The sequence below is a fragment of the Thamnophis elegans genome, chromosome 3 (assembly GCF_009769535.1).
Source record: "Thamnophis elegans isolate rThaEle1 chromosome 3, rThaEle1.pri, whole genome shotgun sequence".
Classification (NCBI taxonomy): Eukaryota; Metazoa; Chordata; class Lepidosauria; order Squamata; family Colubridae; genus Thamnophis; species Thamnophis elegans.
The window spans coordinates 150,711,014-150,724,005 of NC_045543.1; the positions used below are offsets into that span (position 1 = coordinate 150,711,014).

At 46.5% G+C, this 12,992-nt stretch overlaps 1 protein-coding gene across 1 annotated transcript; it reads left to right on the plus strand.

Moving 5' to 3' along the window:
* Positions 1 to 5,712: 5,712 nt before the first annotated feature.
* On the plus strand, positions 5,713 to 12,668 carry LOC116505447 (C-C motif chemokine 19-like). Its single transcript, XM_032212678.1, has 4 exons — positions 5,713 to 6,075; positions 8,583 to 8,709; positions 10,716 to 10,835; positions 12,606 to 12,668. Exons 1-4 carry the CDS (start codon positions 6,006 to 6,008, stop codon positions 12,619 to 12,621), a joined length of 333 nt encoding a protein of 110 aa, XP_032068569.1. The 5' UTR covers positions 5,713 to 6,005; the 3' UTR covers positions 12,622 to 12,668.
* The last annotated feature ends 324 nt before the right edge of the window (positions 12,669 to 12,992 follow it).

Sequence of the window (12,992 nt, forward strand, 5' to 3'; positions counted from 1 at the left end):
GGCCACCGGGTTTCTGGCTTGACCAGGCCTCAGCATTTTGTGGCCCCTGGGCCACGTCTGGTCCTTCGGTTGTCCCTGTCCGGCCCACATGAGGCCAATTGGAAATGAGAAGTACAATATAAATAAGTCTATGCTTGCATGCAATATAACTGCATTGATTTTATTTTGAAGGTGACTGTTTTCTTTTTCAATTTTCATATGTATGCGCATGCCACAGCTCTATTGGTTTTGTCCTCCACAATGGCCCCTGAATGGAAAATTAATTGCCCAACCCACAGTTGTGGGAGTTGGGACTGGCTAGTCATTAGTCATGGCAAATCTAGACGGCATACCAAAAAGCAGAGACACCACCCTGCCAACAAAAGTGCATCTACTCAAGGCTCTGGTTTTCCCAGTTGCAATGGATGGCTGTGAAGGTTGGACCATAAGGAAGGCTGAGCGCCAAAGAATGGTGGCCTTTGGACTGGGGAAGACGCCTGCATTGAGTCCCTTGGACTGCAAGGCCATCCAACCGGTCAGTCCTAGAGGAGATCCACCCTGGCTGCTCTTTAGAAGGCCGGATCCTGACGAGGAAACTCAAATCCTTTGGCCACCTGATGAGAAGGAAGGACTCCCTGGAGAAGAGCCTCATGCTGGGAACGATGGAGGGCAAAAGAAGATAAAGGGGATGGCAGAGAAGGAGGTGGCTGGATGGAGTCACCAAAGCAGTCGGTGTGAGCTTCAATGGACTCCAGAGGACAGGAAGGCCTGGAGGAATGTTGTCCATGGGACCATGATGGGTCGGACACAACTGCAACTAACAACAAGAAATCATGTCTAAGTGTGTCTAGTTTAATGAAAAGAAGGACTAGGGAGACATAATGCCAGTGTTTCAATATTGGAGGGGCTGCCACAAAGAAGAGGGGATCAAATTATTGTCCAAAGCGCCAGGAGGCAGAAGAAGAAGCAACGGATGGAAACTCATCAAGGAGAGAAGCAACTTGGAACTAAGGAGAAATTTCCTGACAGTGAGGACAATCAACCAGTGGAATGGCTTCTCTTCAGAAGCTGTAGATGCTCCAACACTGGATGTTTTTGAGAAGAGATTGAACAACCATTTGTCTGCAATGGCAGAGGGTTTCCTGCTTGAGTAGCGGGTTGGACCAAGAGATCTCCAAGGTCCCTTCCAACTCTGTTATCCTGCTACTCTAGTAGTAGACAGCAAAGGAGACCAACAAGCCCATGGAACTGCCAAGAGTTGGACAGAACTGAATGGATCACCATCACCATCACCACCATCACCACCTCCTCCTCCTCCTCCTCCTCATCATCACTGTGGCCTTAGGCTGCGGCTGCTAAGCAGCCCTTAGAAGAGCTGAGGTGGTGCAGTGGTTAAATGCAGCACTGCAGGCTACTTCAGCTGACTGCTAGTTCTGCAGTTCAGCTGTTCAAATCTCACCGGCTCAGGGTTGACTCAGCCTTCCATCCTTCCGAGGTGGGTAAAATGAGGACCCGGATTGTTGTTGGGGGCGATATGCTGACTGTAAACCGCTTAGAGAGGGCTGAAAGGCCTATGAAGCGGTATATAAGTCCAACTGCTATTGCTATTTATATCTATATCTCTATCTCTACCTATATCTATCTATCTCTCTCTCTCTATCTCTATCTCTATATCTCTATATCTATACCTATCTCTCCCTCTCTCTCTCTCTCACTCTATCTATCTATCTCTATATATATCTCTATATGTATATCTATATCTCTATATCTATATTAAAAAGAGCCGAGGTGGCGCAGTGGTTAAATGCAGCACTGCAGGCTACTTCAGCTGACTGCAGTTCTGTAGTTCGGCTGTTCAAATCTCACCGGCTCAGGGTTGACTCAGCCTTCCATCCTTCCAAGGTGGGTGAAATGAGGACCGGATTGTTGTTGGGGGCGATATGCTGACTCTGTAAACTGCTTAGAGAGGGCTGGAAGCCCTATGAAGCGGTATATAAGCCTAACTGCTATTGCTATTGCCCTGCTGGTGGTCGTGGTAGGGTCCCATCTCTCTCCTTGGGTGCTCAACTCTTTCATTGCTTTGGCTGCAGCCCCCAAAGAGCTCCCCCTTTTCTGGCCATTCCTGAATACTGGGGCTCTCTGCCCCCCCCTTTCTCTCCTCCTTCCTGGGATTTGATTAGTTGCATAATTATGATGTTTTCACCATCTGGATTTCTCACTCCCTCATTCATTTTTATCACGGATGGACTGCTCTGGGTTGTATTTTTATAGTTTATTTTATGAATTTATAATTAATTGCCGTAAAGGCCAAAACAGGGCTAATAAACACAATTGGAAGGTTGTTTGGATTATGAATTCCGGGCGCTGCTTGCACTTCAAGCTTAATCAGCTCGATAAATGATCTCGGGGAGTTGGGAGGGAGCCAGGGGTGAGTTCCTGCCAGTTCTAACCTCTTCCACAAATCTACCAGGCTGTTTGGAACCGGTTCCAGCTCCCTCCCACCACCCGTCTGTGCCACGCTTGCTCTGCCTGCCGCTCACTGATTGGCTGGTTCACCAATCACCCCGCCCGCCTCTAAGAGTCCTGTCTAAACCTTAAAGCAGTGTTTCTCAACCTTGTCAACTTGAAGATGTCCGGACTTCATCTCCCAGAATTCCCCAGCCAGCATTCGCTGGCTGGGGAATTCTGGGAGTTGAAGTCCAGACATCTTCAAGTTGCCAAGGTTGAGAAACACTGCCTTAAAGTATTAAAGCTGTCAAGTTTGAACACCCCTGGGTCTAAAGGGTTAGGGGTGCGAGGGTCTTGTAACTTGACAGCTTTAAGACTTGCACACTTCAATGCCAGAGTTCCTGAGCCAACATGACTGGAGGAGGAATTCTGGGAGTTGAAGTCCACAAGTCTTAAAGCTGTCAAGTTTAAACACCCCTGGGAGTATTTTTCTAAAGGGTTAGGGGTGCGAGGGTCTTGTAACTTGACAGCTTTAAGACTTGCACACTTCAATGCCAGAGTTCCTGAGCCAACATGACTGGAGGAGGAATTCTGGGAGTTGAAGTCCACAAGTCTTAAAGCTGGGGTTTTTTTTCCTAAAGTGTTAAGGGTCTTGTAACTTGACAGTTTTAAGACTTGCGTGCTTCAAATGCCAGAGTTTCTGAGCCAACATTTTGCTTGCTAAGCAAGAGCGTTGTTAAGTGAGTTTCACCCCATTTTAGAAGTTGGCCACGCCCACTCAGTCACATGGCTGGCAAGCCACTCCCACCCGATCACATGGCTGGCAAGCCACTCCCACAAAGCAAGCCACACCTACAGAAGAGGTTGAAACCCACCCTTGGAGGGAACCTGGTGAATTGGGACTTTGGCTGATTATTTGGGGGCTCAGAGAGGCGCCCAAATCCAGCAGTTTAGTTTATGCTCCAGGGTGTTGAATAAACCCATAAAATGACCCCCAAAGTAGCTTTTTTTCCCCATGCTGATTTAGTGGCAGAAGCCCCCGTCCCCATCTTCAGATAGGCCAATAAGATGGGGACAGAGGGAAAAAGAGAAACACACAGGTTGATATTTGGAAATATTCAAACCTGAAGCAATTTGATGGGAAAAAGGCAGAGAGAAAAAACCCTTCCTTTAAAACAAAAGAGGGTCCTCCATTTGAAGACTTGGGGAAAAGAGGAAGCGCTAAGCCCCTCACCAAATATTGCTGCAGTAATTAATGGTGGAATTGTGGGGTTTCTAACCCAAGAGAGCCAGAGAGCACCAGGTTGGCGAGCTGTGTTCCAGAATCAGGCACCAGGAAATGTGACTCCAGGCCTCCTTGAAGGGTGGCAGGACTTCCTGTCAGGGGAATGGTGGGCCTGGAGCCTCAAGGGCACCGGCGATTGCGGGGTGCTTGGTGCTCTCTGAGCATGGTTGTTTCCTTGCAGATGTTTCATCCCCCAACTAGTCTTTTCTCTCAGTGCTGATGATGTGGCCTGTAGGCAGAGGTGCTATTCAGCCGGTTCCGACTGGTTCTGGAGAACCGGTAGCGGAAATTTTGAGAAGTTCGTAGAACCGGCAAACAGGCTGGCCTCGCCCCTGCTGCCTCTCAGCTGATCTTCTTCTGTTGCGGTGAACAGGAGAACTGAGCTGGAAAGCAGGTTAGTGGGGTGGGGAGGGAATGGAGATTTTGCAGTATCCTTCCCCTGCCATGCCCTCAAAGCCACACCCACAAAGCCATGCTATGCCCACAAAGCCCCGCCCACAGAAGTGGTAGTAAAAAAAATTGAATCCCACCACTGCCTCTATGGGTAATGAAACATTGGCAAGAAAGCAGCCAAACTCAGAAACCATCAAGGACTTTACAAGAAAAAAAGAGAGAGGATCGCAGAGAAGCATGGATTCACACCAGACAAACAAGCAAGCAGAAAACAACAATCAAGGAACTACCAAGGAAGAAAGCCAGACTCCTACTGTCACTTATATATTAAAAGAACCTCCAATCCCCACTCCTTTCTAGCACTGATGATATTGCCTAGTTGGTAATGAAGTGTTTGCAAGTAAACAGCCAAGCATAGAGACTACCAAGGACCCCCCAGTGATCCTGTCTTCTCACAAATCTCACCATCTTGTAGCACTGATGATGTTACCTAGTTGGGTAATGAAACATCTGCAAGAAGGAGTAGTTGTATGCTCTCAAGTCAGGAGCAGCTCTGGGAAGACCACGTAGATGGTCTCCAACCTGGTCCTTCAGGTGCTCCAACAGTGTCCCCAGCATCACTCTACCCAAGTCCATTTCTCTTGCTGGTGGCGGTCTTCAGCTTCCTTCCACCATCTCCCTTCCACTCCCAAAAAGTTGGACGTTTCCTACTCATTGATGGTGCATCTTCAAGTGTTAACTCTCAACTGCATCGATGGGTTTTCTCCATGGTGATATTGCCCAATTGGTCCTTCCAAACATGCCCCTGATGTCCTTCTAAAGGTAACCCTCGACTTACAACGGTTCATTTAGTGACCGTTCAAAGTTACAACGGCACTGAAGTGATGCTCTGACCGAGGCTTCCCAAGAACATGAAGCAAACTCTTTTATTAATGTGCTGTGAATTCTGCTCATTCACATCCAGCAAAGTCTTTTGAGGGAGGATTTACAGTCACAGACCTTCTCTGGCTTGGAGAGCGGCCAGGCCGATATCTGCAGAACTTGGCCAGGAGCCTTGGAGAAAACAGCCAAACTTACAGAGCACCAAGGACCCCACAGTCATCATTGTTGTCCTCCCCCTCCCCCTCCTCCCCACTGCCTCCTTACACGGATGACATTGCCTAGTTGGGCAATGAAACGTCTGCAAGAAAACAGCCCACTCTGAGAGACCACCAAGGACCCCCACAGGTGAAACGTGAGCTACAAACAGTCCCTGCTATTGGTCAACGCTATACTGAGCAAGAGGGTGGGCAGGGGAAGGTGCCAGCCGAGCCCAAGCAAGGCGGATGCCCAGGGCAACACTAAAGGAGGACCCAAGGATCGCTGGGCCACCAGGCTGCCTGTTTTTGCAGTCCCTGTCCCATTCCCAAGGCTGAAGCCAGAGCCAGAACTTGGAAGAGGAAGCGCCTGTCGACTCCAGCCAACTAACTTTGCAACATCCCATTTGTTTTCCAGCTATCTCAAATTCTGAAGACAGGATTGGAGGGGGTGGGGGGGTGGGAAGAGAGAAAATGATACCCTTGGAATCTGCATCCTTTCTTTTTACGATGGCAATGATGGTATTTACTAGAATCAACAATTAACTTTGAGTAAATAAGCACAATAAATTATGGAAATGAGACATCGTCTTTGGCAGCTGCGCTAAAGTCCTGACAACTTTCTCAAGAGTAAGCAAGTCCGTGCCAGGAAGCCTCTTCGCTCTCCCACAGTCCTCAAACTGGCAGGAAGGATTTGGCCAGCGGCCAAGAGAAGGGAGAAAGGAAAACGAAAACGGGTTTGGACAGCATAAAAAGGGCGGCAGAAGGCAGGAGGAGCCAGTCTCCCCTCTCCCTGACAGCCCTTGGAGCGACTTCTGCTCAGGATGATCCTTGCTCCACGCCTCGTGCTCTTCCTCCTCCTGGCAGCTGGGCTCTGCCTCTTCCAAGCCCAAGGTAGGTGACCTCACCACTGGGCAGGGATCCTTCCCTCTGCAGGCTACACCAGGGTTTCTCAACCTTGGCATCGCTGGCTGGGGGACTCTGGGGGTTGAAGTCCACCTATCTCGGTTGAGGTCATAAGTCCAGGTCTACCTGTAGTCCTCATATCTTCCAGAAGAATGGAGGGGAAAAGTGATAGAGCTAGGAGGGGAATTACAAAATAGACTGCTTTAATTAGATAACAACGTCTGTTTCTGCATGGAAAGGGGGCTGGACTAGAAGACCTCCAATGTCCCTTCCAGCTCATCCTATCCTATCCTATCCTATCCTATCCTATCCCTTATTCTATTCCATATTTCTATTCCATCCCATCCCATCCCATCCCCTCCCATCCTATCCTATCTTATCCGATTCTATTTCTTATTCTATTTCTTATTCTATTTCATATTTCTATTCTATTCCATTCCATCCTATTCTATCCTAATTCTTATTCTATTTCTTATTCTATTTCATATTTCTGTTCTATCCTATCCTATCTTATTTCTTATTCTATTCTATTCCATATTTCTATTCTATTCTATTTTATTCTATTCCATCCTATCCTATCTTATCCGATTCTATTTCTTATTCTATTTCTTATTCTGTTCTATCCTATCCTATCCTATCCTATTTCTTATTCTATTTCTTATTCTATTTCTTATTCTATTTCTTATTCTATTTCTTATTCTATTTCTTATTCTATTCTATTCCATGTTTCTATTCCATTCTATTCTATTCCATCCCATCCCATCCTATCCTATCTTATCCAATTCTATTTCTTATTCTGTTCTATCCTATCCTATCTTATTTCTTATTCTATTCTATTCCATATTTCTATTCTATTCCATTCCATCCTATCCTATCCTATTTCTTATTCTATTTCTTATTCTATTCCATATTTCTATTCTATTCCATCCCATCCTATCCTATCTTATCCAATTCTATTTCTTATTCTATTTCTTATTCTATTCTATTCCATTCCATTCCATTCAATATTTCTATCCTATCCTATCTTCAAGTTGCCCAGGTTGAGAAATGCTGACCATCTTGAAAACGATGCTAGAGATGGAGCAGCTGAATGAGAAGAGAGGCTTTGGAGAGGAACTCTTGTGATTTGCCTCCAGAGGTTGTGGGTGCTCCATCACTGGAGGTTTCCAGAAGAGTTTGGACAACCATTTGACTGGAATGGTAGAGAGTCTCCTGCCTAAGCAGGGGGTTGGACTAGAAGACCTCCAAGGTCCCTTCCAACTCCTGTTATTCTGTGTTCTGATTTGCCCTTCACTCCTAGAAGCAGTCCGGATTTAATGGAGACCTTTTCAACCAAACGTTTGTGGTTTATGTTTGTTTCCTTATTTGTTTATTTGTTTATTTATTTGATTCCTACAGCCACCTCTCTCTGCAAATGATTCTGGGCGGCTCCCAATTCAAAAGCATGTATTACAATTAAAATCTTTAAAACATTCAAGAATGGACATTGAAAGTCACAAATTTAGCCGAGATGGCTAAAATATCGGCATATCTTAAAGATCACTCAAACGAGAGATATAAACGAGACTGGAAAAAATGGATTGACTATATACAAAATAAATACGGGACCAAGAAATTCCAGTTAGCCTATGCTTAAGATCAGAAATGATTTAAACTGTTTAAAGTTAGCTCAGCAAGAAGAAGCTAAGGTCAAGGTAGAATGTTATTAATTTATTTTAATTTATTTTTTTCTCAATAGATTTTAGACTGTGTTTGTTAAAAATCCATACGGTGTACGGGTTCTGGGAAGTCGGGGGGGGGGAAAGGAGGAGGGGGTGGGGGGGAGGGTGGGGGGGAGGGAGGGGTATATATTAGGCTAGACAAGAATTTGGTGGTAAACTAGAATTATTTTGACATTCAAAAAACTGTACTTCGATGTCTTACTGATTGAGGAATGATGAAATGTTTGTCTTAAAAAGAAATAAAACTTTTGAACTCGAAAAAAAAAATCTTAAAAACATTAAACAATTGGGGAAAAAAAGAGTAAAAACCATTAAAACGGCATTAAAGCGTTTTGCAACACTTTCCCGCCATAAAGCAGGTCCCCCATCTCTTGGGCTGTCTTTCCATGGGGGGACCCTCAAAGGCCCTTCTGCCCCCCTTTTGCACAGCTATAAGGTTCAAGCCAGACAACCGATCCAATGCGGATCCAAACGGTGATCTCGAGCGAGATCTCCAAAATCCATGGCCGAATAATGAGTCCTTTGCAAGCTCTCTGACCCCCCCGACTGCCGAAAAGCTTTCCTCCGCCTGCGCATTGCAACCACATCTCACTAGAGCTCTCCACACTGGGCAACCTTCAAGGCTTGTGGTCCTCAACGCCAGGATTCCTCCGCCAGCAGGGCACAATCTGGGAACCAAAGTCCACGAGTCTTGAAAGTTGCCCGCTTTGGTGACCCCTCCCTGAGGTGGCTTCCAGCCCTGCGAGTTCTGTGTCCTCTTTCCCCCCCCCCCAGGGATGTTTTCGTCACAGGACTGTTGCGAGGCGACCAGAGACCGGCCCATCTCCATCAACCAGCTGTGGAGGTTCAAGGGTTACGCAATCCAGGAGACGAAGGGTGGCTGCTCCATCAAGGCTTTTGTGTAAGTACCCAACAAGGGCAGGAAAGGGCGTGGCCAGCAGTCCTGGTAGGTGGGGTGCGGGGTTGGGAGGGCAGCCATGGGGCACCAGGCGTGGGGACAAGGTCACATTATCTGGGTTGGGCTCTGCTCCCAGCTGCATTCACACAACACAGGGTTTTGTTTCTTTTTTTGTTAATGCATTCATTTGTTTTTTTTAAAAACTTATATAGTTTTTTTTAATTCTTCATTTATTTTTTGAAACTTATATTTCTTTAAACTTTATTTAACTTTATGATTTTTTTTAAACTTGCTTTTTAAAAAAAACTTACATTTAAACCCAGGTGACTTATAAACATCTTCCAGAGGGGATTATAGGTGGCTGACAATCATTCGATTAAATTGCAATGTGAAACATTGAACCAGGCGCAGGAATCTTAAAGTCAAAACTTCAATTTAAATATTCAGTTATCATCCCAGGCTCATCCCAGGTCTTGGATTGAGCCCTTTGCCTGGAACTGTGTCCATGGCATGAGCTGGGTTCAGACAACATGCTGAGTTATAGTAAAGCTACGAATCCAGCTTGGTGTGTTATGTGAATGGAGCCACTTGATCACAAAATGGGTGTTCTCTGTGAACACTTATTCCAGAAGACCTGCAGTTTGGGTCCTCTGCTTCCTTCCGTGAATCTCTCTCCCTGCCAGATGTGAGCTGCTGGCATTCTCAATCTGTTCATTGGTTCTACACAATATAGGCCGTTATAAGATAGTATTGAATCTGGTTTCTTGTGTTATCAACTTGAACAAAGATTTTGGTCTTAGAGTCTGGCGTTTTCTATTGAGAGAACTTCTATCTTTGATTTCTTCATCCAATAAAGCCAGGCTGAAAGCTAAGTTTCTCATGTTCATGAAATTCCGAGAACAGAGATATAGAATCCCAAAAAAGGAGAATAGACTTCCAGTGTTTTGCAAATAGACTGTGTGTGTGTGAGAGAGAAAGAGAGGGAGGGAGGGAGGGAGGGAGGGAGAGAGGGGGGGAGAGAGAGAGAGAGAGAGAGGTGGGATGCTATAGAATAGAATAATAAAGTTGGAAGGGACCTTGGAGGTCTTCTAGTCAAACCTCTGCTTGAGCAGGAAATCCTAGACATTTCAGACAAACGGCTCTCCTAAAAACTTCCAGTGTTGGCGCATTCACAACTTCTGGTGGCAACTTCTGTTCCACTGGTTAATTGTTCTCACTATCAGGAAATTCCTCCTCAGTTCTAAGTTCTTCTCCCCTTGATTAGTTTCCACCCATTGCTTCTTGTCCTGCCCTCAGGTGCTTTGGAGAACAGCTTGACTCCCTCTTCTTTGTGGCAGCCCCTGAGATGTTGGAAGGCTGCTATCATGTCTCCCCTGGTCCTTCTTTTCATTAAACTAGACGTACCCAGTTCCTGCAACCGTTCTTCATATGTTTTAGTCTCCAGTCCCCTAATCCTCTTTGTTGCTCTTCTCTGCACTCTTTCCAGAGTCACAAACATCTTTTTTACATTGTGGTGACCAAAACTGGATGCAGGATTCCAAGTGTGGCCTTACCAAGGCTTTATAAAGTGGTATTTTATTTGTCAATGATTTTGTCTGCTATGTTTCTATGATTGTGGAGTGTAACCAGAGTCATTAGTTGGAGATGGGTGCCAAATAAATTTCATAAATGAATAAATACATAAATTAAACCAACAAGCAAACAAATAGAGGGACATGGGCAGATGAAGGCACAGAAGAAGGGCCTGGAGGAAGGCCAGAGCAGATTGAGCCGAAATGGGTGAGGACTCTCTCGTTGGAGAGCAGAAGGCAGAAGCTATATCAGAGGGCTGAGACCTGGAGCCACACTTCGGGAAACAGCAATGCTTGCATTCGCTCTGCTTCGACTCCTAGCTGGCTGTGAGATTCCCAGCCCAGCATTTACCGGCCTGTGATGCCCCTGATGGTTTTGTGGAGCAAAGATGGTAGACAAGCGCCCCAAATGTTTTTCTGTATTTCCTCCTGACTCAGGCTCATCACCAGACAAGATCGCAAACTCTGCTTCCCGCCTGACTCCTCGGTGACTTCTAAATTTAAGGACGCCCTGGATAAGAGGGAAGCCAGAAACAAGGCGAAAAATCTGCCTAGGAGGTAGGTGGTCTTATCTCCATCTCTAACTCCACCTCCACCTTCATCTCCACTTTCATCTTCACTTCCATCTCCAGCTCAACCTCCATCATCTCCATCTTCTCCTCCACCTCTATCATTTCCACCTCCATCTCCATCTTAACTTCCATCAACTCCAACTTCACTTCCACCTTCATCTCCATCTCCATCTTCACCTCCACCTTCATCTTCATTTTCATCTTCCCTCCACCTTCATCTCCATCTTCACCTCCACCTTCATCTCCATCTTCACCTCCACCTTCATCTCCAGCTCAATCTCCATCATCTCCACCTCCACCTCCACCTCTATCATTTCCACTTCCATCTACATCTTAATTTCCATCAACTCCATCTTCACTTCCACCTTCATCTCCATCTCCATTTTTACCTCCTCCTCCTCCTCCTCCACCTCCACCTCTATCATTTCCACCTCCTCCTTCATCTCCATCTCCATCTTCACCTCCACCTTCATCTCCATCTCAACTTCCATCAACTCCATCTCCACCTCCTCCTTCATCTTCATCTCCATCTCCATCTTCACCTCCACCTTCATCTCCACCTCCACCTCTATCATTTCCACCTCCACCTTCATCTCCATCTCAACTTCCATCAACTCCATCTCCACCTCCTCCTTCATCTTCATCTCCATCTCCATCTTCACCTCCACCTTCATCTCCACCTCCACCTCTATCATTTCCACCTCCACCTTCATCTCCATCTCAACTTCCATCAACTCCATCTCCACCTCCTCCATCTCCACCTCCATGTAACCTCAGGACACTGCATCATTATAAATTTGAACCAGTTGTCAAGCATCCAAATGTAAACCACATGACCATGGGAATGCTACAACAATTGTAAGTACGAAAAATGGTCATATGTCACTTTTTCAGTGCCGTTGTAACTTCAAATGGTCACTAAACAAACTGTTGTAAGTTGAGGACTACATGTACTGCCTAGCCAGAACTGAGAATTGGGTGCCAACATCCCTAGGTTCTACCTTCCATCTCGCCCATCCTCTGCCCATCCTGCCATCACCAACCAAGCCCACCCCAGATGTTGCCATAGCCTTCCGGTGTAGCCTGGTATGCGGCTCAGTCCTTCTTCCAGCTGGATGACCTTGGGGTACATTCTCCACTTTTGATTGCCCAAGTCTCAACCTCCATCATCTCCACCTCCTCCTCCACCTCCACCTGTATCATTTCCACTTCCATCTCCATCTTAACTTCCATCAACTCCATCTTCACTTCCACCTTCATCTCCATCTCCATCTTTACCTCCTCCTCTACCTCTATCATTTCCACCTCCACCTTCATCTTGAAGGTTGAGCTGGAGATGAAGGTGGAGGTGAAGATGAAGATGGAGATGGAGATGAAGGAGGAGGTGGAGATGGAGTTGGTGGAAGTTGAGATGAGTTGAGTTGATGGTGAGTTGTCCTGTTGCGCTTCATGCTGGCAGTGGCTGAAGTGGATCCCATAAAGGTTGAGCACCATAGGTTCCCAGTGGTTGACAATGCCTCAACCGGTGAGAACCCACCTCATGAGAGGTGGCTTCCTGCCTCTAGAGTAGACCTGGCAATCTGGGCTCCCTTCAAAGGGGGGGGGGGCTGTCCCCGTTAATTCTGTAAGAGGGTGGGTGCTGATTTCTCCAGTGGTCATGCCTCCAGTGGAGGCATGAAGTCTTCCCTACTTCCAACCACGACTGGATGCCTCCTTCCTCTGGAAATGACCTTCTTGCTTTCCCCTTCTGTGACAGGAAAGCATTTCCCTAAGACTGGATCCTTCCCAGGCTGAGCTCCAAAGGAGGTCCACCTCCAGCCAGAAGAAACACAGATGGTTGGAATCTCAGCGTGGTTGCTTCTCTTCAGGGATGTGCCTGCTTGCGACAGGACCCCATACATTATTCTCTCTCAGGTTCTGTCTGCATATTTTGCCCTCTTGAGCCCATCCCCCTCCACCGCTTTTCTGTGCATGGATTCTGGAGTGGAAATGTCCACCTGGAAGACGGGCTGCCCAGCCCAACCTGATCTTCCCCTGCCACCAAGAGGGTCTCCAGCTAGTCTTGAGTGCATCTTGGAGGCTCTTCTTAAAGTGTCAGGGATTTCCCAGAACTCTAAGCAAGAGGAAGCCTTATGCACCACTA